Below are 27,183 nucleotides of genomic sequence, written 5' to 3'. Positions count from 1 at the left end.
TGAAAAAGATTTTTTTAGTTTTTACACACGATTGGCATGGCATTTAGAAAAGCAATAAATTATAAAGCTATTTATATGACAGAAAACAGAAACGTTAGAAATACATTAGAAATTATCAGTAATCATAATAAAATTATTCAACAGTGATCCTGGGGTTTAAAGTGATGTTTAATTATGGAAATAATATTAAAAATAAGTTCAGGGGCAAAAGGATAATGTTCTTCATAAAAATAAGTAAGGTAGTAAATCTACACAAACATTTTCAATATATTTAAAAAAGATGAACACAGCATTTTATTAAAGAAAGATATTTAGATTTCATTTATGTGACATTCAGAAAAGCAAAATTATAGACAGAACATAGGTCAGTGTTGGCTGGAGGTGGGGAGAGAGGGGCTAAATACAGAGGAGCATGGAGAATTTTCTAGAGTGAGGAATGTCCTACTTCTTGATTGTGCCAGTGTTTACATGACTGTGTACATTTGTCAAAACTCACACAATTTTATCCTAAAAGGGTGAATTTTATTTTATGTAAATAATATCTTAATTTTTTTAAATGGGGCAAGAATATTTACATCTACCTTTATGGGCCTTTATAAAAGAGAACAAAAAGTACACAGGAAAAAAAAAAAAAAGATTGCAAAGAAATGGATTTTAACCACAGAAAACCTGAAGGGTTCAATAAAGACACAGGATCACCTCATAACCAAAACATTAATGGCAAAAAATAGCAATGGCATTGCAATCAGTTTATTCTCTAAGACTCAGATGTACTTACCCCTTTTCTGGCTATTTACTTGATTCATTAAATACAGAAGAATAAATGTTAGTAAGAGCCACTGGAAACTTGAAGTCATCCTCATCCTTTTACCATCCACCATCCGGGATGGTCTTCTCAAACGTAAGGAAATGTTCATCATCCGTGCAAAGCAGTCAGTCCTAGGCGAGGAGAAGAGTTTCAAACGGTGCTCAAAGTGCTCCAAAGACCCCTCGTACTGTGCCCACCGGCACAGAAAACAGAGCCGCGCGAATACTGAAACATACTCCACATGAACAACTTTGTGCACACGAGACTCAAGCTGCCCGGGCTTCAGGAGATGTGAACATTCAGACACAGCAGTTGCTTCTGGGATCTGTCACAGGCTCAACTTTCAATGACAGCCGCTTGGGGCGCCTGGGTGGCTCAGTCGGGTAAGCATTCAACTTCAACTCAGGTCATGACCTCACGGTTCTTGGGTTCAAGCCCCGCATGGGCTCGGAGCCTGGAGCCTGTTTCAGATTCTGTGTCTCCCTCTCTCTCTGTGTCCCTCCCCCACTGTGCACGCTCACGTGCGCTTGCCCACTTTCTCCCTCTCAAAAATAAACATTAAAAAAAATTAAACAAACAAATGATGGGCTTCAAGTTCAAGATTATAGCCAAGCACATATTTATAACTCTCCACTCCAATACTATTCAGTATAGAAAAGCAGAATATGAAATTGAAGTTTTGACAATTTTAAACGATGTATGGAATGACACTTTACATTTTAATGAACATAGTCATTTGTGATGAGTCATTATTTCTTTTTCGTTTATACCGTGATATGTTTATGTTTCATATAAACTTAAATAGTTTAAAGAAAGAATTAGGATACATAGTAGTATAGCGGGTTTGCAGATGTGACAAAAGTATTGACAACACAGAAATGATGAAAGTGTACCAAACACCGCAATGGGAGGAAAGGGGCTGCTGGTAAACAAGAAGATGGGCAGAGATTGAACCTGGTGTGCCATGGGGAGTGGCTGCAATGCAGGCAGGCGCCGTTCAGCCTAAGAGCTCCCAGAGACACTTGTCAGCAGCAAATGCCTAGAGACAGGGTACCAAGCACTGGGTCCCCATCCAGGCACTGGAGATACACACTGAGCCATACCAAGTCCTGGCCCTCAAGGAGCCTGGACTCTAGTTGGGAGATACACATATACAAACAAGTAAGAAATTTCAGATCTTGAAAGGTGCTTTAAAAACTAGAAGAAGTCTGAGGCGCCTGGGTGGCTCAGGCAGTTAAGCTTCCGACTCTTGATTCTTGGCTCAGGTCATGATCTCGCAGTTCGTGACTTTGAGCCCCTCGTCGGGCTCGGCACTGACAGCGTGGAGCCTGCTTGGAATTCTCTCCCCCACCCCTGCCCCTCCATGGCTCTCTCTCTAAATAAATAAACTTAAAAAAAACCAAAAAACTAGAATAAGTCAATGTGTGTGAGAGAAGATGTTAGCTAAGCTGAGGCCTGACTATAACTAGAAGATGGCCATGATAAGAGCAGGGGAAAGAAAGGCAACAGCAGATACAAAGCCCTAAGAAAGGACAAGCTTACTAGGTTCAAATGTCAGGAGGAGGGGCCGGGGCTGGGGCCAAGAGGAGGTGGGCTGGTCAGGCCACAGAGGGCCTCTGGGCCATGGAAAGGATATGGAGTTCCAAGAAAAGAATCCACTGCTGTGTTTTAATCAGGGGAGATCCGTGATCTGACGTGCACTTTGGGGAGATTTCTCTAGCTGCTACCTGGAGGGTGGGCTCCAGGGGAGGAGAGAAGAGGCAGGGAAACCATAGTGCAGGTGACATCACCACCAGTGGTGAAGGCTAGGATTCTAAGAGCAGACGTGGAAGAGGCAGTCACATGCAGGCTCTGTTCTAGAGATGGAAGGTCTTCCCAAAGCACCGCAGGCAGGACAGTGTGGTGAAAAAAACACAGATTGGGGCTGAAGCCCAGCCGTGCGACTCATTGTGTGGCCTGAACCTCTCTGTGCCTCAATTTCTTCATCTGTAAAGTGGGGGTAATAACAATATTTTCCTCTTAAGTTTTTTTGTAAAGATTAAAGGAGTAAATAAACGTAGAGCGCTTAGCAGAGTACCACACACGTGGTAAGTGGTATTGAGAGTATTCAGGGTGTTGTGTGAGATAGAGGGAAAAGACAGGAAGCAAAGATGGCTATCAGATTTGGTGGGAACACAACAATGGAAGGATGGTGGTGCCATTTAAATCCTCTCTGGGTCCATAAAGAGGGAGGCAGCGATTTACAGGGCTGTTTACAGACAGTCTGTTTATAACAGAGATTTGTTTCAAGACCTCAACGTTGATGTGTTCCTACTCCCCAAAGACACATTCCCTGCAGAATGTAAAAGAACTGTCCGGGAAATCAGAGCAGCTACCAAAGGCACAGATCTCCAAGAGGAAAGACTTCCGCATCTGACACACAGGGGTTCCTCAGAGGAATGACGCTCCCATTCGCTGCTGCTGGGATGAAGCCCACCACACGCGAGTCCTTCCAAGGCACTGAAAACTCCTTGTCAGACCTAATAGTGCCTCGTTTTTATACTGGAACAGACAACCAAGGATCATAAAACATACAAGCAGAGCCCAAAACAATGAAAAGAAATTCCAAATAAACAGGGTCACCAGGGCAAAAATAAAAATTACTCCTAGAGAAAAGGGATAACGTGGAAAAGAGGAAAACTGAAACACAAAGAGAATACCCACCTCTAAATCGTATTCTCAGAATGAACAGGACTCGGCCATAAAAACAAGAAGAAATGCAATGAAAAAGGAATAATCAGGAATAAAAATAGCTCTTGTAAGTTAAATGTATTGGCTGATACTAAAAGTTTTTTAAAAACGGATACAACATTGAGAGCAATCTTTCAGGAAAAAACCCAAGACAAGAACAGAACAGGTGAGAAGAGATGTTAAGAGCAGGGACTTGAGAGAGGAAAAAGGATCCAACATCTAACTAACTGGAGCCCAAAAAGAGGATTCAGAAAACGCTTTTCTTAGCAAACGCAGACGGCAAGACTTCTTCTCAGCTACTGCTGAATACTGTCAAAAACTCAGAACAGCAATCTCGAGTAGCTTAAATAATTATAACCAAAACACAACAAGAGGCACGGGCACACATTTCAAAGGCGTTCAGCCATTTTCTGGCTGAACAACTTCCTAGTCACTTCTGGTGTCAACTCGCTTACATATTAGGATGAAAATGTATTCGTGGAATGTCTAAAATGCCAGTTGCTAAAGTTACAGAATTATTACATAGCCTATGCAGGAATAACTGAATCAAGGAGCCCCGGAAGCGACCAAACCGTAACTGAAATAATCACACACCGCATTCACTGACTGGCTGAACATTAGCTCGAGGTGAAACGGTCCCTCACTACAAGTTTACGGTTGTTCTAGAAAGGAGACATGTGTCCTGTGAAGTGGCAAGAGGGGTATGTAGGCAGGCGAGCTCTGGACCAGACCCTGTGGACGCAGACTCTCCTCCTGGCTCCAAGGCTAATCAGCAGCATGACTGAGGCAAATCACTTGATCCCTCCCGGCCTCAGCCTCTGGGACTGCAGCACCGAAGCCGTCTCTACTCGGGGCTCAAGCGAGAAACTTCCCAAAGTCAAGGTGTGATATTCCACTCCTGTTGGCAGGCAACAAGCAAGCAGATACACCAGCACAAGGTCGGCGCCGACCGCAGGCAGCGATCAAGGACACCACTGACGAGGTCAGCGAGCATCAGGCTGGGGTGCTGGGTGTGCAGGACAGGAACAGGACAATCAATGGCAATGCCACCAACACCTGCTTAAGTGAACACACGCAGGATGATAAAGAAAACTTTCTTCTGTCCTTAACACTTATGTAGCAAATTCGGAGGAAGTCACTCGCTCCATATGATACGGTGCTTGTGATAGATCTGACTTCACTACTAAGCAGAGTTTCAAAGGGACTCACTTGAGACCACAATACACGAACAGAGCCTTCTAATGAACTTTAATGGAAAAAGGACACGTGAAACTGGTCTTTGCTCCCTTCTGACAGAAACATTGCCAGAAATTTACTTTTTTCCCCACCGACGCCCTATTCCTAGAGGAGAACACGTTTTTAGAGAGCTTTAGGAGCTGATTTTCAAAAGGAGGCTCACTGTGGCTTGTTGTGGCAGCCCAGTGCAGCAGCACATTCCTGGAGGACAAAAGAAGTGACAGGCCACAGGGGCAGGCACAAACCAGAGCTCCCCGCCCAGCCTAGAGGTGGCAGCAGCGGGCCTCATGCTGCCAGATTTTATTTTTCAAGCCAAGGTAGAAACCTGGGATGTATATGAAAAGCTCAACTTTGTAAAATATAAGGAACTAATTTATATTTTTTAGACATTCTAAAGGCCAAACAAAATATGCCTTCAGAAGGTACCCCACCCGTGGGCCACCAGTCTGTCTCTTATGCAATACGTTGATGTTAAAGGATTAAAAAAGTCAACAAATCTTCTTTTTAAGAAAACAGATCAAGCAGAATCAATTTACAAAATTGCTGGAATCGAAAGGAAAAAATCTATTTTTCGCTGGTTTAGTTAGTTTCTTTGCGTTGCGTCCTGACTTCGCGTAGGCTGCGGGGAAGCGCAGGCCAGCCTGCATGCAGTGCTTTCCGCCCCTCCTGGGGAAATGGAACGTCCACGTATGCACTCGGTTTGCTTCCTCCTCAGCTTTGAGAATCCTGGTTCCAATCCACATGAGGTTTTGGTCCTTTCTGCTGAGGACAATTAGAAAAGAGGGTTGAAAAGAGGGAAATAAAGCTAAAGGCAGAGAAGGACCAGAAACTGCGGTCCAGACAGATTTGGCTTGATCTGATTTTTCTTCTGGCGGGGTGGAGGGAGGAGGGGGAAGGGGGTGAGGAGGGAAGGGGAAATGTGGCAGAGAGCTAATGTATCCTGCCGGCAGGACTCTGCCTACAGTGCCCGGGTGGCACTACAGCCAGCGGGAAGGGGCTTGAGAAACACCTGTTCAGTCAGGGAGACGTGAATGAAGATGACCCAGAGCATCCTTCATCCCGAGAATGTAGCTTTTTGTCATCACCATGAGATACTTCCTGTCACCGATTCAGAAAAGGAACTGCACACTGGAGGCAGAAAAGCCACTTAACTACGAGGCAAGATCACCAAACCTACAGGAGAGATGCTGGAATGTTTACCACCAAGCAAGGAAGACTGAATGGGAAGTAAACAGTATCCATACTGCTGATTCATACTCTTTTAGTGTCCCTTCTTTATTCTTTTCTATTAGAGGACAAAAGAAAACGTTGAAAAACCGTGACCAGCAACTAGTTTCCTAACTGCATTCCCCGCCTCCACCTCCCCTATACACGAGATCTTCAGCTCCGGGGCACTGCCTCTGAAGAAGGTTTGGCAGGAACATAAACTTCTTTGCAGTTAGGGAGACCCCACTGTGCTGTTAAGTCAAGTGTGGGGATTTGAGTTGAGGGAGACATACCTATGAAAAACACAAACCTGGCTGGTTTGGAAAGGCAGACGGAGACTAGACTGTGTAGGAAAACAGTAAAGGTTTTTCAGGAAGAGAGAAGCTTGAAGGAAGTGGTGTTTTGGGAAGATTAATTAAGAGAGAACTGCAATAACAAAGACAAAGAATTGTTGATATATATATATATTCAGCTGCAAAAAAGTCTAGTTCTCAAAGAGCCGGGCAAGTATTCAGCACAGTGAATTTACAGTTACAACAAAGTACATTACTGAGAATAACCGTGTAAAAGAAAATTTCAAAAGCTTCCAGGGAGGGGAAGGCCATCCATACAAGGTTTCGGAAATGAGACACTATGGGAACAGTTCTCTAAAACCAGGACGCTGGGACTTGCTGCATGAACCCAACCAGCCCTCCGCCAGCACACGGGGACAGTGACAGCACTATCTTCAGAGCGGGCTGCAGAGGAGACACTGGGTGTGTGGTCCACAGACACAGTGGGGGAGTGGGGGGGAGTATCAGACTTCTTGGCGTTGAAAGCTAAAGAGAACATTTCCAGAATCTGTGCAAAAATTATTTTCACACTTGAATTCTATCCTCAAACTACTAATTACGAGAGATGATAAAATCTATTTTATAAAGCTATGCCAGAACTCAAAAGCTACACCTCCACGCACCTATTCTCCGGAGGCTACTAGAGGATGCGATTCACCAAAAAATGAGGGAGGAAACAAAACATGAGAGAAATGATCCATGGAACTGTAGCCCTGTGCCCTCCCCTCTAACAGTTACCATTTCCAAGCTGCCACACCCCTTCACAACTCCCTGTATCTGCAAGTATTTCCCTTGGGCCTGGAATTCCTTTCTGTATGGCTTTCTGTCGCCTCCTCTCCTCCATTCACTTGGGAAACTCCTGGCAGGAGGTAGGAAGAGCCCAGGGCGGCCTCTGAGATCCCTTCTGGGATTCCCCGGCAGGTCAGTGGCTCCTTCTTCTGCTTCCACGCTTTAATCACATCTCTAGCTCAGGGCTTGCACAAACAATGAGCCGTGGGCCATGTCTGCTTTTGTGAATGAAGTTTTACTAGCTGAGCTCACGGCCGTGCTCGTTTGTTACATGCTGCCCGTGGCTGCTTTCGCATTATAGTGTTAGGACTGGGCAGAGTCCACAGAGACTGCATGGCCAGCAAAGCCTAAAAGATTTATTTACTACCTGGCCTCCTAGGGAAAGCTTGCTGACCCTGGCTCCCAGGCATCACTTCCCAGTTTTGTAATTCCTCCCACACACTCCAAGTTCCTTGAGAGGATGCTGCCTCTCCTTTCACCGTAAGCCCCCACTGTCCAGCACGGCACCGACACTCACAAGTTTAAGCTGGCTGATGGCTGACCCAAGGACTGCCCAGCCCAGAACACAGAGTCGGAGCTGCAGTTCCCAGTCGACGCACTGAGGCGCCCCAAGGCACAAAAGCAAGCCATCTGGGATATTACAGTGTATTTTAAATTTTCAAAGGAAACAAAGTGACATCACTGTCCAACACTGTCAGAACCTTTAGCTCAAGTCAGGAAGGTAAGTCAGTTTCTGTTTCTTTCTTTCTTTTTTTTAGAGAGAGAGAGAGAGCGCGCATGCAACACACACACACACACACACACACACACACACACACACACACACACACACGTGGGGGAGGGGCAGAGAGAGAGGGAGACAGAATCCAAAGCAGGCTCCAGGCTCTGAGCTGTCAGCACAGAGCTCGATGAGGGGCTTGAGCCCACAAACTGTGAGATCATGACCTGAGCCGAAGTCGGATGCTTCGCTTAACAGACTGCTCCACCCAGGCACCCCAAGGTAGGTCACTTTCAACACTTAGGCGATTGCTACATTCCTCTCAATGACGTCACTTATCCTGCAAAGACAGGGTCATTGGGTGCTGTGATAAAATACAAGCACCACCCATCCAGATATCAACGTACAAATGGAAACAAGGGTGGCAGTGTCCCGACCTGTTTCCAAGGTTTGAGAAGGTATGCAGTACCCAACAGGTTCACACAAGTGGCTTTTGAAGAATAACATCAAAATATTATCTTTCACACATGTGGCTTTTAAAGAATAACATCAAAATATTATCTTTGTTTTAAAAATTGATACACGTTATTTTTCCAAACCGCTACTAAAGTGTCAGGTCATAAATACTAAGTTGTCTGGAACTAAGTACTTCACAAAAAGAGCTGTTAGGCATTTCTTTGGACCTAGGGGCACCATGAAAACAATGAAACATCAAGAGCCCTGTGAGCCAAGAAATGTTTGGGAATCTGAGAGACATCTCACGGCCTCCGGATTCCATTATCCTGCTCTAATCTGAATCTGCGTGCAGGAGACTGATAATGAAATGTGACTTGTGCTGTAAGAATATGTCTTCGTGGATTCTGCAGGATAGCGTTTCCCCAAAAGTGTTCCTCGGTCTGACTTTTTGTTTTTCAGGATCTTTACGTTCCTCTCCTTCAGTTTTGACGATCTTCACTCCAGTGAGGGCTTCCCTGTTAATTCAAGGGGCTGTTCACTATCAACTTCAGCGTGTCAAAACAATTTTGAGGGGCGCCTGGGTGGCTCAGTCAGTTAGGCGCCCGACTTCAGCTCAGGTCACAATCTCGCAGTCCGTGAGTTCGAGCCCCGCATCGGGCTCTGGGCTAATGGCTCAAAGCCTGGAGCCTGCTTCCGATTCTGTGTCTCCCACTCTCTCTCTGCCCCTCCTCCATTCATGCTCTGTCTCTCTCTGTCTCAAAAATAAATAAACGTTCAAAAAAAAAAAAAAGACAATTTTGAGTACACCACTCTGGTGTCTAAGACTCCTCTGAAGACTCCCCATGATTCCAGCGTCAAGTTCCTGGCCAGCCTGGTAGACAAAACCCTTCAGAGCCATCCCCTTCACCCCCCCACTGCAGCAGGGAACCACCCTCCAGCTCCACACATTCCCACAGGCCTCAGGACCCCCTCCAACCACTGCCTCTTGGGATGCTCCACACCCCCAACTCCTCCTGTGCTTCGGGATCCACCAGACACTCCACAGCGCTGCCGACTGAGGTCTGTACGTTCGCCTCTCACCTCTGCTGGGCGGTCAGAGTCGCTGACATGCAACAGCCTTCGATAAATGCTAACAATGTCTATCACACCCGCGAACTTGTTTTTGCCTTCTATCACAAGAGTTAAACGCTCTATTATTATAGTACAGAAACAACCTGAAGAACACTCCGTCTTGGTCCAAAATCAGCCAAGGGATCTTCAACATGCTGGGGAAAAAGCACGATAAAAGCTTACCTTCCAAAAACAATCAGGAACAGCTCGTTCCCAAGTACCTGCTTCCCCACACTCTCACCAAGATCAAGGATTTTTTTTTTAATTTTGATCTCTTCCATCTGTTAGGCCATAAATGGCATTTCCTGAATATGTAGTCAAAACTACCTTTCACGTGTCTATTGGTAATCTGAGATGCTTTATGAATAAAACGCTCATTCTGTCTTTTGCCCATTTTTCTAATTAGACACTAATCTTTTTCTCCCTGCTTGATAAGAACAGCCTAACATCACAGCCCAGTACACAGATGGACTGCTACATGCAATGCACATATTTCCAGCTTGTTTTCTTACTTTCCAGTGAGGTTTTGTTGGACTTTCATTAAGTCAGGTTCCCCAATTTTGTCCTTTCCGGTTTCTGACCGTGAACACTTTCTCATGCCGAAGTTGTAAAAATGGTCACCCATCTAATCTTCCAGTACATTTAAGGCTTTTAACATCTGAAACTTTGGTCCTTTTGAAATTAATTTCGGTGTACAAGAGGAGTCGGGACGCAGGTTCCCCTGGCCCCCAAAGGTTACGCTGACCCTAACACCACTAATTAAAGAATCCATTCCTTCCCCCGTTGATTAGAGATGCCCATAAGAGAGCATTCCTTCTCAACTTCCTTGCTGGGAAGGGACTCCCTTAGCCCACCGATCTGTCACCCTGTGCACCTTCACTCAACAGCATCATCTATTCGGTGGCTTTAATCATCGTTCACAGCTAATGATGTCCAAATCCGTATTTCTAGGACTGGTCTCTTCCCAGCTACAGATGAACCATCTGTCCACTAGGCAACTTCTTGTTTATCTACACAAATCCACTCAAACGAGGTCCTTCAGGAATGACAAATATTTTGACGCTACATATCCACTTAGAGATTTCACAGATCCCTCAAAAACTCCACAGGTATAAAATTAAACTCAGTTTCCCTTCCCAACCTACTCTCTTGCGCCCCAGGTCTTGTTCGTGGCACCAGTCTCTCCTGGGTCACCCAAGCGAGAGTCACCCTTAACCCCACCTTCTTCCCCACCTCGTCCACCTACTCACCAGTTTTACCTCCTACACGTGGCTCCACCTCTCCCCCCCCCAACCCTGTCCCCCTCTCTCCAAGGCCACTGCTCTGGCGGGCCCTCAGCAGCATCGCCGTCACATGTACTTTAATCACAGCTTAATCCACCTCGTGGCCTCTGGCTTCGGCGATGACTCACCTGGCTTCCATCAGCTTCTCCATCTCTAGCCCTCACTGTCCCTTCAAGCTTCAGGCCAACAGTCAGGAGGCGGCCCAACCAACTGCTCAGGCTGTACGTCCAAATTCAAATTCAAACTTCGGCCCCACAAGCTGATCCTCCTTCTCAACTCCCTGTCCGTGGGCGTCCTTGCCTCCTGGATCTCTCGCAGGCCATCACGTCCAGACGCTGGCATCACTTAATGTTCCCAGTGCACTCTGCACAAGTTCCACCTCGGGCATTTATTGTATCATACCAGGTATTAACGGAGGTTATGCTTTCCCTTCCTCCAACCCTCTCTTCCCATTAATTATGAGCTCCCTAAGGAACAGAGATTTATCTTTATAACACTCCTGCATCTGAATGGGGTTTAAATGCACAATATATTCAAGATCTATTCAGTGAATCGAACGAATCCACCCAAATGGCATTTTTGGTGAGGAACTGAAAATATTTTCATGACACTCAATTATTTCTTTACATTCTGAAGAGGAAGCTGTATGGTATGCTTTTGAATGCGCCTGTCTGCGACAGAAAAAAATTATGAATAAAAAGATAAAATTGGCTCAAATTGTTGGCTTCAAAAAAAAAAAATACATGGAGTAAAGCCATCCTAAAAGCCCTTTCTAAATTCTAAGAGGAAAAAAATGATTATGTAATAGTTTTGTATGGTTGCAATGCTGGTTTCAGCTAAGTCTACTATGATAATATACAATGTACTAATGTTATTTTCAGGTATCATGCATTATTAATACATTATTTATCACAAGCAGGCATTGCTTTAAGTTCTTTAAATGCGGTATCATATTTAATCCCCGTAAGCACCCTATGAGGTCAGTATCATTATTCTCCCCTTCTTTATAACAAGGAAAATGATGCACAGACAGGTTTTGACACTTGCCTGAGGTCACACATGTTGTCAGGAACAGAACGAGGATTTGAATCCAGGCCTGATTCCCCCATCCCTAGACAATTACACATAAATGAAAAATGTGCAGTGGAAAACTCACTGAACCAGGGCAACAAGTCCTGGGCTCCAGTCCCTATTCCGCCACTGACCGGGCGGCAGGTATGTGACCTCAGACAAATTCCCTGACGTCTCTAGAATCAGACAACTACCGCCCAGGCCTACTTCCCTCTACTTTCCATGTCCTAAGAAATGCACAGTTGTTTCATTCCTGGGGCACGCTGCTTGTCACCGGGAACCAGCGGAGCTAGAATGCGTGAAGAGTGCTGGCCTCCTCCACCCTGCCCAGCTGCCCAGCTGCGTGCTGTTGCTGGGGAAATTCCACCTGCTTTACCAGGCACTTCCGGCTGTCACCTCAAGACAGAGGTCAGACAGCCTGTGTTCAGGGAACAAAACTGCAGACTGCTACCACCTTGCTGTTCTCCCAAGTATACTCGGAACTGGTTAGCTCCTACCCCAGCAGGTGCAAGCTCAAACCTACTCCAAGGACCAGCCGGACGAGGCGAGTGGAGCCGGCTGCGGGAAACAAGTGCGGAGCAGACAGCGGTGGCGGGCAGCCTGGAGCCCGTGCTGGACTCCCACATAACCGCCACGTGGGAACACGGGGCCCCGGAAGTCACAGACCTTTTTGACCCTTTTTGAAAAAAGGGACAGGAAGGCAGGTTTGGTTTGGTTTTGTAACGTGAAATCTCCTTATTTTTAACGCTGGCAACTAATTCTTTACAAAACACTATGCGGGCCAAAGGAAACATATCTGAAGGCCAAGTACAGTTCTTAGGGCACCAGTTAACAACCTGTTTTCAAAATGTATTGGCATTAAAAAATTCTTGACTTGTTGTTGAAATGATCTTAAAATATAAACGGTCTGAAGATTTATATTTCAGCGCACAGATATCGACCAAAAGGGGCCTGAATGTTTCTTAACATTGTTTGGGGTTGGAATCTCAAAGCTCTCCTCTCCAAAAGAATTCACTGGGTCCTTTTCTTTCCTTTATGGTATTCTTTAATTACAGATCTCAAAATCTGAAGCATTATTTTAGAATACGAGTGCTTCTCAAAAGAAAAAAAGGAAAAGAAAAAGAATTAAAACAAAACCTTTAGCTTCAGACCACAGTCTACAACATCTTGTACAGATGTGGGGGCAGAGCACTGCACCTTACATTCACTTGAAACTTCTGAACAGAGTGGAACAGAGAATGAAAAATACAACAGAAATAACTGGTTTCTGGCAAAACCGTTTGGGAAAGGGATGTTCTGTGAGACGTTCCGTCAAGAAAGTAGGTTCTACAGACCAGAGACACGGAAGCTTTACAATGATCCTGGGTCAGGATCCTGCAGGACATGTCAGGAAAGGGACCCTAGGCCAGTGTTCTCAGCCCCCACCCCTCATCCCCTTACCTGATGAGGCTACTGAACTGGGAAAGCAAGCGTCAGAAACAGAACATATTTACTGAAAGGTATTTATGAACGAGATGAAGAGACACAGGTTGTACGCAAAAGAGTGAAGGGGGTTCTTTCACCATGTTCCCCAGCCTTACTCAAGGGGTGCCTCTTAGCGGATGACGTCACCCTGGACAAAGTTTACTGACGGGTGTGACACACTATTTCTCTTGACATTGTCATTAACGAACTAGATGATGACACAGGAATCACATTCGTCAAATCCGTGGATGAAAAAAATGGGCAAAACAGCAAATATACTGCATGTAATAATGAGGGTTCTAATAAACTAATCCAACAAACTAATCCAATAAGATAAATTCAGCATTGATAATTTCAGGTTCAAAATGATGCTGATGCTGACAATGACAACACATGTAGAAAATGAACAAACACAGGTTGGAAGAGGCATAATTTAGCAGCCACATGTGGGAAAAACACCAAAGACTGATCAGTGAAATGGGCCAATAATGTAACGTAACTGCCAAAATAGTAATAATAAGGATAACTCTTTTGCCTCCTCATTTACCACAATGCATAAAATCCTCCCCTCCAGTGGCATTAAAACTGGAGGATTCACTTTTAGTCTGAAAATTTAACAGGTAGGTAATCAAATGTCAAGGTATCATTAATATGAAACAGAGACTATTATTGTCTTTATTATTGCTCAAACTATGAGAAGTTCTTGCTTCAAGGGCGCCTGGGTGGCTCAGTCGGTTGAGCATTCGACTTGGGCTCAGGTCATGATCTTACGGTACATGAGTTCTAGTTCCCCATCGGGCTCTCTGCTGTCAGCGCAGAGCCCGCTTCGGATCCTCTGTCCCCCACCCTCCTCTCTCTGCCCCTCCCCAGCTCGTGGTCTCTCTCTCTCTCAAAAAAATTAACACATAAAAAAATTATTAAAGAATAAAAAAGAAGTTCTTGCTTCAATATAAATCTCACACCACACTTTCTTATCCCATCTCTCCACAGGTGTACCTACTCCCTGTTTTTTTCTCAGCTTTACTGAGGTAGAACTGACAAAACTGTATACTTTTCAAGTGTACAACTTGATGTGTTGATATGCATGTACCCCGTGAAATGACCACCACAATCAACTTAACACGTCCATCGCTTCACAGTTACTTTTTTGTGTGTGCAGAGTGGACATGCTTAAGATCTGTTCTCACAGCCATTTCTAAGCATACAATACAAAATTAACTGTACTCGCCCTGCTGTCCATTAGATCCCCAGAACCCACTCACCTTAGAACTGAAAGCTCCTACCCTTTGACCAACATCTTTAACCCAAGCAGCTACGTCATCGCTCTGGGCTCCACCTACCACGCACACTTGGGAACCCCTTGAACATTTAGCAACTTAAGGAGAAGCCATCAGTAGACCAGTGCTTGGGAGCTTTAAACACATGGAATGCTTCTGCGCGCAGTTCAATCAGAAGCTTGAAAAACGGGCACGGAGGGCCGGGCGCGAGAGGAGCTTGTGTGCCACCGCCTGGACACTGTTAGGACAACACAGACGAACTTCAGGGGCCGGGCCTGGCGGGGGCCCCTTCCCCTCGGCCTGCATTGCTGCAGTGCCCCTCACTGGTCTCCGGCTCCCCAAACCCTACACGGCACAACCAGGTCACGTTTCTGAAATGCTGGTCTCACAGGCCTGAAGTTTCCCACCAGTCTCCCTGACCTACTGGAAAAGGCGCCAACTTTAGCAGGACACGAGGCTTTCTTAACTCCCCAATCCCACCTCTGCACACATTGCCCCTGCACTCAAGTTGCCCCAGACAGGCCAGACTCGGTGGTCCTCTGGGTCACCGCACACGCTGCACCCTCTGCCCAGCATGTCCGTCCCACCCTTCGTCTGTTGAACAAACACCAGCCCATCCTTCGAAACGAAGCTCACGTGGCACAGCAACCTCCCCTGGTGTCTCTCCTTACTGGTCCCCAGAACTGAGACAACTTCCAGTTGCCATTTACCATCTAGATCATCACTGCTGTCTACCGTGTAGTAAAAAGAAAGTGAAGTATCGCTCACTGTGTCTACCAAAAGCATGGAGACAAAAGGCAGATCGGACGCACTCAGCAAGGTACGTGACCTTCACTGCACCTGCAAGTGTTTGAGCTTTTGATCCCAGCAATAAATACAGCCCATGGGATGTGTGAGTACAGCAATCACAGCTTTGATTATCTGGAAGAGAGCTGAAAAGGTCCAAAACAGAGACGTCTGTAATTTTATTGAAGCTGGTGTTTGAGAAAGGGCGAGTGCGCTAAATTCGATGTCTAGCCGACAGCCTACCGTCCGCATGTCAACACGGCTTGGCTGCTTCCTACTCACCAATGCATACTCAGTACATCTCACTGAGAGAGATAAAGCGTGTTTCTTTCTGCAAAGTGGTCTTTCCTCAACCAAAAAAGGGAAGCTAACTGCTGGGGGGGCAGGGTGGAGGGGGTAAAATGGACCATGCAAAGCAATGGTGTAGACAGGAAAAACGTGAGATAAATGAAGAATAAGATGTTGGCTCTGCTGGTGCCTCTGACCTGTGGCATGACTTAACCTTCCATGCATTTTGTAGACACAAGAAAAAAGGTTTGTGGGGACCACGTTCTTTTATCGGGCTGTCTGAGGGGAATGATACGCAAGGTCACTACCTGTGAAATTCCAAGGCTTCTTCCGTGACTGTTGGGTCTGCTTTACATCAGAATATTTCAACTATTGCCAACTTAAAAACTGCCCTTACATTAGGAAATTACAAAATTAATGTCGTTTTATACACTGTCAAGTAGAAACATTACTCTAAAGTGCATGCTTTATTGTCCTCACCCTCAGTAAGAGTATGTGCTAGAATTTCTCAAATGGGATCCATGTATTCCATTCGGTCCTAAATTTACTAGTAGGAACCCATCACAGTAATTTTAGAAAAGGTAAGCTCAGAAAGGCCCGTCCTTCACAGAAGACACACAGCAGCAATTTAGAGACTTTTAGCCTCGGGTATTCTCAAGCAGGTGTAATGTAAACTGTCAGTGAAGGCAACAATAACCCAGTCTGCTCCTCAGGTGCTTTGTGGAATAAGCAGGAGGCACAGTTTGTTTCACTGAAAAGTAACATCACAACGAAGTTTCTTTTAAAATTGCAGGGGAGGAAATGAGGTCTACGTGTCTGTCAGCTGCGGAAGACCTTTTATTGAGTGTGAGTGTGCCTCCTGGCCCTGAACCATCCTGGTCACCTCCCATGTCATGCAAATGATGGGGTATGTCTGTCCTGGGCGCTGCTGTGTACCTGATGCCTACCCACCACCCAGGGAAAAAAGGCCCCTGACAGTTACTGAAGGAGTGAATCACATTTCATTCTGACTCTACAAAAGGAAAGATGACGAGACCTTGACCTTCAAGAACTTACTACTGTTAAAGACAAAAACAGAAGGGGAAAAAAGCCTTCAATTCAAAATAAAATTTCTTGGCAATGGAAAGCATTTCAGTTTTAAAGTAAATAAAAATGCAGGGTGCCTGGGTGGCTCAGTCAGTTAAGCGCCCAACTCTTGATTTCAGCTCAGGTCATGATCTCATGGTTCATGAGTTTGAGCCCCACATAGGGCTCCACGCTGACAGTGGGGAGCCTGTTTGGGATTCTCTCTCTCTGTCCCTCCCATGCGTGTTCTCCCTCTCTCTCTCTCTCTAAATAAATAAACTTTAAAAAAAAAAGTTTAAACTAAATAAAAATTCAACAAAATCAGCGACCAAAAGCAATGAAATATTTTGTCAGAATGTCCTGAAATGCTTTTCACAACAATGGGACTTGTAAAACAAATTATTCTGCTTAGAAATTCTACATTAATAGAAACATAATATTGGTCTTAATCATATCAGATAGGTGAAGTCAAGGTAACACTTATCAAACGCTACTTCAGGCACCTTGAGCTGGACATTATTATTCCCATTTTACAGATAAGGAAAGAGAGACAGAACCTGCCCAGGTTCACACAACCAGTAAATGGGAAATAGCATCTGATCCCATTGTCTTAATTATATAACATGCTTTATATAGTGGAAATCAGGAAAACAGTAATAAAAAAAAATAACTAACAGTCACTTGTAATTTCAACACACAAAAATAATCCTACCTAATATTTGGTGTATAATTTCCCTGACATTTTCCCATATATAATAGGTAGAAAACTGTATACACATTCTGTATTCTAGACGCTCTGTCACATTCGCCCTCCAAAATAAAATCACCAAAAAACTTAGATCAATTTACAGATGCATGCGGTGCCAGGGTGGCTCAGTCAGTTAAGCGGCTAACTCTTGATTTTGGCTCTGGTCATGATCTCGAGGTTCATGAGGTCGAGCCCCATGTCTGGTTCTGTGCTGTGCCAAGCCTGCTTGGGATTCTCTCTCTCTCCCTCTCATCTCACTCTGCCCCTCCCCTGCTTGCTCGTGCTCTCTCTCTCAAGATAAACAAACATTTAAAAAAAATTTTTTTTACACACGCCATTTTACAATCTGCTTTTTCAGTTTGCAAATTCTGAATATCTTTCACATCAATAAATTACTCCCTTACCTACCTCACTGTTCATGAATAAAGGGTTTTTTCCATTACATGTACATACCACAATTTGTTTAACCAATCCCTATTATTGAGCATTTAAACTGTTTCTAGCTTAGAACTATAAACAAAGCTACAAAAATCATTTTGCAAATTAGAGGTTGTTTGTTTTTTTGTGTGTACTTTGTGGGGACGTCACCAGATTCTGGAAATGTGTTTTTCCCAAACTTCAGAGAGCACCCCGTGCAATTTTGAGACACTCCACACTAAGTGGACTTCCCACCAAGTTAAGAACCAGTGTGGGAAAGACAGCTACTGAGGAATATGGTCTCCACACACAGCGTGGAGGTAAGAACCATTGCTACAGATTGGTCTCTGTACACATGTTTTTTTTTCCTTAGTTTAAATTCCTTGTGATGGAAATGCCTGACTAAGAGACATGGCACATTTTTGAGGCTTTCGATGAGTAATACCAAATTGCCCTCCTGGAAAGTTGTAACAATTCAAACACCCACCAGCAGGATTTGAAAGTGACAATTCCCCCATCCCTTTGGCTAGATTTGTTTTTAAACAATCAAATCCCTATATGGCCTTCGGTTTTAAAAATAGTGAAATGACTGGTAAAACATATGTGGAGAAACAGCAAACAATTCAGACAACAAATGACGTATTTTAAACTTATTTAATTAATTTATTTATTTTGAGGGAGAGAGAGAGAGAGGGCAAGCAGGGGAGGGGCGGGGGGGGGGGGGGGGGAGAGACTCCCAAGCAGGTTCCATGCTATTAGCATGGAAACAATGCAGGGCTCAAACTCCCTAATCATGAGATCACGACCTGAGCCGAAATCAAGTCAGACGCTGAACTGACGGAGTCACCCAGGTGCCCAGATGCTGCATTTTAAAATACATGTCTTCAAAAACAAAATATAAAATGTTAATGACATCAGATCCCAGCTGACAGAGCTTACAGAATGACAATTAGAAAATGTAGTGAAGCCAGACTCAGAAAAGTGCCCAAGCTAGTAAGTAAAACGCCACACCTTCACTTTCCCATCTGGCTAATATGAGGCTTAATATTGGGGGCTTTAAGAGTAATGTGATCTATTTTTTTAACAAGAAACTCATGAAATTGCATATTCTTTCAAGTTTTATAAATACTGTACTATATTATAGCTAATGGGGCACTCTGAAGTTGTTAAAATCCTGTAGATACTCATTTAGCAACAAGCATCTGAATGCCTATGGGCTGGGCAATGTTCTCTGTTGAGGACACAGTGGCGAACCCCACAGAGTCCCTGCCTTCAAGGAGCTGCTGTTCTAAGGGGGGAGCTCAGGGCCCTGTAGCGAAGAATCAGCACATCGGGGTTCCACGGTCCCAGCGTGGAGCCACTGGATTCTTGGGCAAATCACAACAGCTCTGGTCTTGGTCTCTTCGCAAGTCAACTTAAGAAGTGGACCAGATGACCTGCGACCTCTTGTGGCTCTCAAATTCTATACTTTCTTTGGTTTCGTCTGAATGTGTAAGTTCTTATTACTGATACGTGCTTTGCATTTTAAGCTCTATATAGTTCCACGAAACCTGAACCTGGATCTCCAAAAAAGATCATTTTACGTTCACGGTAAAACTATGGTGAGCCAGGTATCTTCGAGGAATAAACACAGGAGAGGTTTCCAATTAGATGAAGATTTATGCTCCCAACTTTAACAGTTTCTTTGAAGAGGTTCCTAAAACCTTCTTGCCTCCTTCACTTTTGTTCTGCACTATGAATACTGAGGCATGAAATGTGAAACAGGACCTCGCTGGCACAGCAGTGGGTCTCCAAGCTTGTGGCCAGGTAGCAGATTCTCATTTCTCCCCAGCTCACCCACACCCCCAGCTCAACAGACACACAATTCTGCCCACAGAACATCTACCGCTCACTGCCCCATTAGCATTTCTAATATTAGAAATGGGAAACACTACTTCTGCCACTTGTTATTTTCCACCAGATGTTCCTGCCGCCACCATTTCCACTGTCCTCAGCTCCAGAGTCTCCTTGAAGGCTGCTTCTGAGAGCAGTGAGAGGAAGGCGCAGCAAGGGGCCTCAGTAACCCAAGCCCCCTTCTAGGGAAAGGCCACACACACACTTTCAGGAAGTGACATCACTTCTTTGTGGTCTAAGTGCAGAATGCTGCCACTTAATAACACAGAGAGATTCTCAACTCCAGGCACCTATCAGGATTCCAAGTCGTCTTCTGTACCTGCCACACAAAAGAAGAATTGGGTAAATGCCAAGATTTTTCTCACCTCTGTGCAAAATTCCATGAAAAGCTCACCCACCAGAAGTGCTTCTCCAACTTCCAACATAAAACCCATAAAACCGCATCTGATAAACGCAACCTTTGCTTATGTGAGCAACATGAGCGGCAGTGATGGGCGAGAAAGTATCTGCTCTGATTTCAGACAACCGAAGTCTGATTTGGAATTCTGCATCTCTGTGGTTCACAGAGGAAATACAAAGGAGGCAGGAAAAGTACTTCAGCTCAAACATCTAAGCTGCTAAGTGACCACAACGAGTTACACATAAAACAGATTCTCACGTGCTTCTGCTATACCGCTAAAGAGCTTTCGCTGCAGTGACAGTGACAAGGACAAAGCTGACCTAAGTTTTAGGAGCCACAGAATCCATCCTTTACAGTGTCTGTGCAGAACTCATGAGAAAAAGTTGGAAGAGAAACCTAGAAACAACTTATTCGGTTCTGGTATCAACCAGTTCGAATAGCAAATTAAAAAATTTAAAACCCTCACTCGGCGAGATGACCAAATTCCTAATGTCACACAGAAGCCAAAAAGTCACAGTCAAGAGAAAGATAACAGATTCTTATTAAACATCTATAACAATTACTTGGCACAAAACTCATTTCCCACGCTTTCAATTAATGTAAGGGAACATGTATTTAGAATGACAAACAGATTAGAAGTTGGGAAGAGGAAATACCCCAGTTCCTGATATTTCCTAAAATAGAACATGCACACATTCTTCCTGTGAGAATAGAAGTACCTGCATAAAGTACATATATTTTATTTGCTCATTAGTCTGTCATCTGCTCAAAGGAATTCATCCATTCAGTAAACAAAACCCAAAAAAAGGCATCTTTGAAAATGTTATGCTCAAGCAAATAGCAAACCTACTGATACCACAGGTGAAACTTCTGACTAAATTACTCAGCACTGTCCTGGAAAATTAGGTATGTTTTTAAGCCCTCACACTTCAATTTCATGGAAAAGCAATCAAATGCAACCAACACAAAGCAATACTTTGAGAGAATGTACATCACAGATTTGGTAATGTCAAGGGCCACAGCCATGATGGAAAGCTCAAGACTCCCGAATCTAAGTATTTTGGCCAAAATCAGGCAGGATTATTTTTTTGAAACTCCCCAATTATTCATTACTTCAACAAATATTCACAGCCAGCTGTTCCTGCTGGTGGGAGAGGGTGGGGAACAGCCAGACCCCTGCCTGCCCTCCTGGAGCTTTCAGAAGGTGGAGGAACAACCCATCCAAGGCCTCTATTCCACGTCTACAATACTCCTTCACACGTGCAAACACTCGGGCACCAGGTACAGTGCCTGTTCTCCCCGGCCCGGCACTCTCCCCATCTGCTCTCCATCACGGACCCCAGCCACAGAGGCAGCCCTCTGCTCCTCTGGTAAGACAGGCCCAGCCTCACCGGAGGGCCTTTGCACCTGCGGTTCCCTCTGCCTGAGCCACTCTTCCTCCAGACCTCCAAACACACAGACTCCTTGCCTCATTCAGCTCTGCTCAAATCTCTCTACCTGAGAGAAAGTTCCAGGAACACTCAATCTAAAACAGCAGCCCCCATCCTGTCTTTACCACAGTGACTCATTACTTTCCCAGTACTTATCACTACTTGGTATCATTTCCTTTACTGCTTCTCTGCTTTTTATCCATCTCCCCCAGTAATTTGTGAACTCATTAAAAGTGGGGTCTGCCTGCCCTGTGCAGTGCTATATTCGCAGTCCCTATAAGGGTGCCTGGAATGTAACAGATGCTCAATGTATGCTTATTTAAGAAGAGCAAATATAGACAATATTAGCAGTTTTGTACTACAATGACAGGTGCCAAATAATAAGGAAAAAGAAAACATCTTAAACACTAAGAAAGTTGTTTGATAGGTTAAAAAAAAAAAAGTATAGCTTACCCTCATCTTAAAAACACTCTCCAAAAATAAATGTAATAAACATGTAAAACTCAGCATTGGCTAATACTCAAATTTTATGATGTATTAGGCTCAATTTCTAGGATTAGTACTGTTTCTACGATTCGTTTTAAAAGCACTGAGATGTCAATTTTTAAAGAGCCAAATATTTTCCAAAAGCATACCTCCCCTTAAGAGTTACTTCTAACCTCCCAAACTGTACAAATTATAACCATATTATAACAGCATGAAAGTGTGAGATACTGGTGATAATCTACAGAAGGCAGGTATTTCAGTGCCTAATGGTAAACAAGTCTCATGAAACAAAAACTGCCTTCATCTTCAACTTAATCAAAGGTACAAGCCTTTTCTCCATGTTCAAAAATATTTAATCTTTTATGAGTTTTTCTTACAGATTATTCTTAAAAATTTGTATCTGTTCTTTTCTTTCTTTTCTTGAAACAAAGAGGTAAGGTGTTAATCAAGGTATATGACCTTAGTTTACTGGCCATCATGGCTCAGGCTTCATCACAAAGACACCAAAGATCTTTACGGGTCACTGTGAAATTATACAAAAGCAAAAAGTGTATATTGGAGAGAAGGGGCATTTATTTCCTGGAATGTGCTACAGAGACGTATGTTACGACTGCCTTTGGGAATAAGTGAAACCCACTCAAAAACTTTAAAAACACAAGTTTTACAATAATTTTATAACAAAATATTAGAAACAACCTACACATACCTCAATTAAAAAAAAAAAGAGGTTAAATAAATTATGGTTCATCCTTATTGGAGTACTTGTACTTTCAGCGGCTCCCAGAGAATGAGCCAGCTCTCTTAAGTACTGATAGACTGCCAAGATTTAGTACTCTAAGGGAAGGGCGGGGAGCTGGTGCAGAACAGCATATACAAAGTGACCTCGTTTGCGGAAAGACAAATAAAAAGAAACATACAAAACGTTTATACTAGCATAAGGTATATCTGGAAAGATATATGTAAGAAACTAGGAACCCTGATTCCTGGGGAGAACAGGGTACTTGCTGCAGAGAAGGGAGAAAGATGGACTTTCCACTCCAGAGCTCTTCATATCTATTTGATCTCCTCCAGTGTGCACAAACTGCCCATCCCACAAATTAATACAATACATTTCAATATCAAAATAGCGTATACGGTTACCAGCATATTATTCAAGAAGACCCATTAAGAGTACAGGCTTTCAAAAATCACAAAAGTTGTTCCATTCGACAGCAGAGTTCCTGATCCTTAATTCCCAGAAGAGAATCCAAGTCTCCACTAATTAAGAGAGGCTCGCTTGTGATCTCACCTATTACAAAGCAAATAAGCCTCAGTTCAATTCTTGGAAGGGAAAGAGCTGCTAGGTTCACCTTGAAAACATACCTCGTATTTAAATTGAGCATGTAACTACCTAATGAAGTCTCCAAATTAACACAGTTTCCACCTGGCAATAAAACAGGACGTCAATGTCAAAAACGAGGGGAGAGTCCCCAGTTTTTGAGAACACACTAACTACTACACTTAGGTTTTCTTTCCTCTGCCAGGCTTGTTTAGACAAGGAACCCTCCGATTTTGGTGAAATATGATTTCAGATCTGCAGCAAAATAATTTTAGGGGGAGGGGCAACCATCATTTTCAGTATACAAACGCTTTAATTTTTCATTTGCAGCGGATGGGAATGGGCTTTAATTTAGGATTCATTTGTGGACCCCTGACTAAATGATACTACTAGGTCACATGACTTTTACTCCAACCAAAACTTTTTTTAATTAAAGAGAAATCTGAAACTGAAAACGAACAATGGGAAGGCAAACCTTAAACTGAAACCTTTTTGTTGAAAAATGTAAGTTAAAAGGACACATAAAAACAAATGCAAAGAATTCATTTTCACACAAATGTCACTCAAAAAAATGCACACCCGTTCTATCAATATTTGACTGCATTAAACACATTCATACAAAAAGGAACACAAAGATACCCAACGGAGAGTAAAGACCTCATATGCTTTTGAGTTTGTTTTTTGGTAGCCGAAGGTGGGCACCAGAATCCCATTATTCAAGCCCTGAAGTTAATGCACAACCACCTGACGTGCAGAGTTTTCTGTAGGGGTCAGAACTCAAGACTCCAGGTCCTTCCTTTCAGACAACACATCAAAAGTGGCATCGTGCAAGAAGCCTCACTTTGATCGCTAACACTTCAACTTTGGCTTTATCGAGGTTAGCGCCTTCGGACAGAAGCACATAAAAAGTACAGGTAAATTAAATACAATCATAAATAAGGGAGGAAGAGAGAAAGAACTGTTTAATGAAGAGTCGAGGCACGGGGTCACGCAATCACCCGGCTGGTTACATCTCCAAAGGAAAATAAAAATTAAAGCTCCTTCCCATCCCCCAGGTAGCCTCTGGTCTCAGAACTTACTGCCCTACGTGGGGCAGAATTTCGCGGCCAGGGAGTGGGCGCCCTCCCGGACGCGGGGTGGCCCGAGGGCGCGCGGAGAGCGGCACGACCGGGAGCATTCCCCCCACCCCGGTGTCAGTCCTCGCGGACGCCCCCAGACCGGAGCCGGCCGGAGCGCTGCCCCCACCCCGCCCGAGCCGCCAGGCGCTCGCGGCGACGCGCCCACGGCACCGGGCACCGGGCTCCGTGGCTCGCGCTTCCCCACGCCCCGCGCCGCGCCCACCCGCCTCCGGCACTCACGGGCCGCTCCCGCGCCGCTATCTCGCCATCCCCCGCCGTCCGCTCGGCCGCCGCCCGGGGGCTGCCCGGAGTCCGCAGTCGCCCGGGGACCGGAGGCGAGGAGGAGGGGGGCCGGGCACAACCCGCCGCCGCCGCCTCGCCTCCCCAGTCCCAGCGCCGGGCTGCTCGAGGCGGCCACGAGCTGGGGGCGGCCGGCTGCCCTCCGCGAGCCCTGGGAGTCGCCGCCGCCGCCAGAGCCTCCAGGAGGCAACGCTAACGGCCACGGCCACGGCCGAGACGCTTCAGCCCGGACTGCGGCGCGCGGGGGCGGTGCCTGCACGCCGCTCGGCGGGGGGCGCTGCTGTCCCGGCCCCGCCCCCAGTCCCGCCCCGCCCCGCCGCCCGCGCCCCGCGCGCCCCCGCCGGAAACCGCCCGCGCGCCCCCGCCGTCCCCGCCCCCTGGCCCGGCCGCGCGCGTCCAGCCCTCGCCCTAGGGGCCGCCTCTGGGAGTCTCAGGAGCGCGGCCGCGCGCGGGGTCGGAGCGCCGAGGGTGGTGCTTCCGCGGAGAGTCCTGTCCCGAGGCCAATCTCGGAAGGTCATGGAGGAGCCAGGGAGAGCGAAGCGGTCGGGGCCGTGCAAATCCCCACAGGAGGCCGGCCGAGCGTGCGGCGGCCCTGCGGGAAGGAGAGTGGCTCCCGAAACGCTGTCAGTGCGCCTTGCTAACGTTGCGTTGAGGACTGGAAAATGTGGGGCCGTGCTTTAGCCTCCCGTGTGAAAACACACGAAAACCGGCTTCTGTGCCTCCGCGAGGGTGGCGGGGGGGAGGGGAGGAGGAGCGATTGCTCAGATTATAGGAGTTACCTAAAAGGCGCCCAGGGCTGGGGCCCTGCGGCTCCAGCCACCTTCCTCCTCTGTAGTGCAGGGCTCCCTCAGTCCGAGAGGGCCCGCGGGGCGTTCTGATAATATCCTGGAGCCATCTAGTCTTGCCTCCAAGGCGTGGTGGGTTTATTTGTGCAAAGAAGAAACGGATCCCTTAATGGGGTGAGATTTTTTCCTCCTTGCATTGTTCCCATTTCCGCAGTTTCACTTGGCCTCGATTTTCTTCCAGAGTAATGCACCAAATGAAATTAGCTGGAGAGCGCTTGATGGCGCAGAATCATGGTTTGAAGATGTTTACACTCTATGCCGGACGCGTTTGATGATGTTCTCTTTGGCACGATTAATTTTGCAAAGTTAAGAAATGTGCCAGATAGAGCCCCTGGCACGCAGAGTCACAGGGCTCTGCAGACACACCTTTGATAGGAAGCCAGCTTGTTTGTTTCATTTGTGATTTATTTGATGCACCAGCACCAAAACCAATGTGTTTTCTAGAGACCTTTGGGTGAAATTCTAAACTGGCAAAATGAAGCTTATTTTCTGAAAGAACGTTTCACTATTGATAATGTGACTAAAACAGGCAACCAAACACCTGCAAGAATGTTAATTGAAAAGTAAGCTTCAGAGACAAAAAATGTGTTTCACAGTAAGACATGGTCCCTGCTAGTTCCTAAGAGCCAACTCCATCCATGTGAGTATTTTGTTTTTTTTCCATGTGCATATTTGCAACACCAAAGCTAAATGCTTCCTATTGTCCTTTAGATCTTGTTTGGAAAACATGGTTCTTCTCTGTGTACCTGAAGGTCGGTTTAAGATATACAGCATTGCCTTTTGCTTACTCCCATTCTTGAGTCCATGATGGTTAGAGAAAGTTTTATTTATATTGGAGAAGCCTATAACTGGCTTTTCTATTAGGCACTGTGCCTAGGGCCCATAATAGCTTTAGGGTCTCATTTCAAATCAGAAGGAAAAAAGTTAACATTAAGGTCTAAGAGAGTGTTTTAATATCCATTAAAATATTTGTCATTACACTAATACAATGTTAAAGTATATTTTTTTAATTTTTATTTATTATTTTTTAATGGAGGAGGGGATTCAACAGAGGCAAAAGTGCCTAGGGCCCCCAAAATCATGTGGTCCTGTTACCTAGGATTGAAAAGTTCCTTTTCATGAAAAATATTTGCAGTTTTAAGCACATAAAATGCTAACTTCTGGAACTTTGTTTTCCAGATAGAAAGGAACAAAGAAAGATAAAGGGAGAGAGAGAGAGAGGAAAACATTTGGGGGGATAATGCCTAGCCTAGCATCCATTGGGTATATACCATGTACCCGGATCTGTCCATTACTCATTTAAGCATCATGATGCACCTGTAATATAGGTATTGTTATTGGACCTAGGCATTGATGCAGTTTTTTTGTGAGGCCTGAACTTTATGCAATTGGGATAGTCCTCTTAAAGTAAAAACCAAATGCAGCCTACTCATACTGCTCTAGCAACACCCAACACAAGGGAAAGTGACGGAGGGAAAATCCACGTGCAAGAGGACCTCAATCCCAGCTGATTGTGGTTAAAAGAGCTTACTTTTGCCAACTGTACAAAAACACACAACCGCGTGAATGTATTATTGCTAGGACTCCTTCCAGGGCCATGAAGGGGGGC

At 45.1% G+C, this 27,183-nt stretch overlaps 1 protein-coding gene across 1 annotated transcript in view; it reads right to left on the bottom strand.

The window, feature by feature from the left end:
* LIFR (LIF receptor subunit alpha) overlaps positions 1-24,979 on the bottom strand; it is a 79,388-nt gene extending 54,409 nt beyond the window's left edge. The window contains exons 1-2 of the mRNA XM_045439799.1: positions 24,670-24,979; positions 779-939 (exon numbers count right to left, since the gene is read on the bottom strand). Of these exons, the coding sequence (XP_045295755.1) occupies positions 779-920 (142 nt within the window). The 5' untranslated portion in view covers positions 921-939; positions 24,670-24,979. The remainder of the gene's footprint in view (positions 1-778; positions 940-24,669) is intronic.
* Between the last annotated feature and the right edge of the window lie 2,204 nt (positions 24,980-27,183).

Source organism: Leopardus geoffroyi, chromosome A1, assembly GCF_018350155.1.
Source record: "Leopardus geoffroyi isolate Oge1 chromosome A1, O.geoffroyi_Oge1_pat1.0, whole genome shotgun sequence".
Classification (NCBI taxonomy): Eukaryota; Metazoa; Chordata; class Mammalia; order Carnivora; family Felidae; genus Leopardus; species Leopardus geoffroyi.
The sequence above is the reverse complement of the archived record's forward strand: the minus strand, read 5'-3'. Positions and strand labels throughout refer to the sequence as shown.